Source organism: Trypanosoma theileri, assembly GCF_002087225.1.
Source record: "Trypanosoma theileri isolate Edinburgh chromosome Unknown TM35_Tth_19_V1, whole genome shotgun sequence".
Taxonomy (NCBI): Eukaryota; Euglenozoa; class Kinetoplastea; order Trypanosomatida; family Trypanosomatidae; genus Trypanosoma; species Trypanosoma theileri.
Window position 1 is genome coordinate 349,039 of NW_021639861.1, and position 2,924 is coordinate 351,962.

The 2,924-nt window shown below is 37.2% G+C and overlaps 1 protein-coding gene across 1 annotated transcript; it reads left to right on the top strand.

Annotated features, from left to right (window-relative positions):
• Positions 1-74: 74 nt before the first annotated feature.
• On the top strand, positions 75-2,924 carry TM35_000192270 (uncharacterized protein; the record flags this gene model as incomplete). Its single annotated transcript, XM_029026725.1, has 1 exon — positions 75-2,924. A coding segment is annotated over one exon (2,850 nt), but the record flags the coding sequence as incomplete, so codon positions are not given.

Below are 2,924 nucleotides of genomic sequence, written 5' to 3' on the forward strand. Positions count from 1 at the left end.
TTTTTTTTCTCTTTATTTTTTTTCATGTATATATTAACCGACTTCTCTCAGTCAGATAGAGTGGGAAACTCACAATGATGACACCACTGGCGACAAGTGAGACGGATGAGGCGGAGTTGCGGCAGAAACAATTTCATCTCGCCCTCTTCCGTCTCCGTCTATTACTCGCATTAAATAAAAAAAACAAAACCGTAAAAGTGGAAAAAGTAGAAAAAGAAGAAGAAGAAGAGGGAGTAAAAGTAGTAGAAATATTCTCACCAGTAACTATAAAGAAATCACCCTTGTATGTGCAGAAGGTTGGATCTGAAGTCTCATTTACACACAACAGTTCACTTCATTCGGTTGATTTAGATGAAGAGACGGATGTGTGCCGGCAGGAATTAAGTGTAGAACAGAAAGAAAATAATAATAATAATAATAATAGTAATAAGGAAGAGGAAGAAGAAGAAGAAGATTCTGTTATTTCTCCGGTAATTCCACTTCCCTCATTATTATGGCCAATCCCAACATCTCAGGAACGACTTGAAGCTCTTGAAAAGAAAAGACAACGACAACAAAGACGACGTAAAGAAAGAGATGATGAAACGGAAAGAAGTTGGCTTTGTAGTACTCCTCTTAGAGCTATTGTGCGATCAAGTGGAATTCCTCTTGTTCGTACTACTAGTAATACGAATACAAATAGTAATATAGATACTGGGGATAAGAATATGCAGGAAGTAGATAGTAAGGATACCTCCTCTCTTACCATGACAGCGGATCGTAGTGATAGGTGTAGTTCTCAGGATACATATGCATCTTCTCATGCTTCTCATGATGATGTTTATATACATGAATTAGCTCGAGAGTATGGTTCAACTTCTACACCTACTACCGCTACTACTACTACACATTTTCGTCAACTTTCTGCATCTATTAGTGTTTCTGGAGGATGTCGAAGGGGTTCTTTTAGTCCTCAACGAACAGAACCTGTTATTGCGGCTGTTTTATCTAATGATAGTACAGCTGCTAACACACAAACAGAGTTTGACCAAATTGGTTCAGGTAAAGCGGAACCGTATACATCGTATCTTTTTTCACCATTTGTAAAAGTTTTGGATTTAAATAGTTTAGCCCCCTCTGTCGTTGATAATAATGATAGTAATAATAATGGAATTGGAGGAAAAGATGGATGTACGTGTGTACGTTTCTCTCCAGAAGAAAATTGTTATCTTATTGGTACACAACGAGGTGGTTTGTGGTTTATACAAATAGAAACACAAGGAAGTAATACTTCTACCAGTGTGAATACAAATACGAATGTTATTACTACTAATACTACTTCTATTACTACTAATACAAAACCTTTAATGCTTCAAGGCCATAGTGCTGCTATTATGGATATTGCTTTTAATAATGCAGGAACTTTTTTTGCTTCAGCTGGTGCAGATGCCTGTGTTATTCTCTGGAATAAACGAACACGACTTAAGGTACGTCGTATTAATACAGAAGGTGGAATACCTGCTAGTGTACATTTTATGCCAAAAAATAATAATTATCTTCTCGTTTCACTTCCACAACAACATCTTATTCGTTTATATAATAGTTCCACAGGTCTTCCTGTTACACGTAAAGGTGTAATAACACGTATTGAATTAACAGTTGTGGCCATTGAACCCTGTGCAGATCCTTTTCTTTTTGTTGGAGATGTAAATGGTACTATTACAATGTGGAGATATCGTGTTAGTAGTAGTGATACAAACAATGCCTTACCCCCAGTTATTGTGGAAGAACGAAAAGGGGTAATACAACAACAACAACAATCATTACTACTACCTCGACATGAGGGAAATAGTGGGAAACATACAGATTCTATTCGAAGTTTAGGGCAACAACTAAAGCAGGGAGTCCATAGATCACATCTGCATCAACCGTTAACAACAACAACAACAACAACAACATCAACAACTCCTTTTATGATAGAAAGTCAACCACATTTTGTAAAAATTGGAAGTTTGACGGTAGAAAAAGGTATTCCAGTTGGAACACTTGTAGTCAGTTCAATGAATTATCGTCAATTTTGTTCCCTTTTACATGCTCAAAGTGTTGCTCAAAAATTATCTGAGAAAACTGGAATTAAAAAATGGGGATCAAATGCTTTTGCAGGAGGGACGCGTCAACATAGTGATCCTCTGTTGGGAAGTAAAAGTAATGATATCGCGAACTCTGTACGAACAGCATGTAATTTAATGTTGTTAGCCTCATTTCCCTGTGATCGTTTAGTAATGCTGTGTATACAACCAGGTAAATCTACTCCACTTGAATATAAACTTGTACCTATGTTAGTAATAAATGGAGCATGTCGTATCCGTCAGTTATCGGCAGGTACCGCTTTTTGTGTGGATAATAAACGTTCTCCTACTGTTTCTTGTACTTGTGAAGAAGGTTTTGTACATATTATTACATGTAATACATCCTTTTCTGTTGCGATAGGGGATGAAAAAAAGAAAAAAAAACCTTTTCAAGATTCTACTTCATCACTTTGGAGTATAATGACAACTTTACCTGTTCCTTCTGGTGGTATTCCATGTAGTCTTGCATGGTCACCGGATATGCAATTTTTAGTAGTGGTAACGGAAGAAGGTACACTTTATCAATGGCAACGTGTTAATCCTTTACAAGGGCAACAACCCCCACAACCATCACAACAGCAACGACAACAACAACAACGCCATCTTCAGCAACATGATGTAGGTAGAGATTTAACAAGTACGAATAATCGTGACTATAATAATGATTCTATAACTGGTACAAGACCATTGGATGAAGTAGATGAATGGCGTATTTATTTTAAACGAGAAAAGGAGAGACAGATGCGTTGCCATCGTGCAGAAAGACGAACCGCTAATCCCGCAACCACAGGTGATGGTGGTAGTAGTGATTCGTTA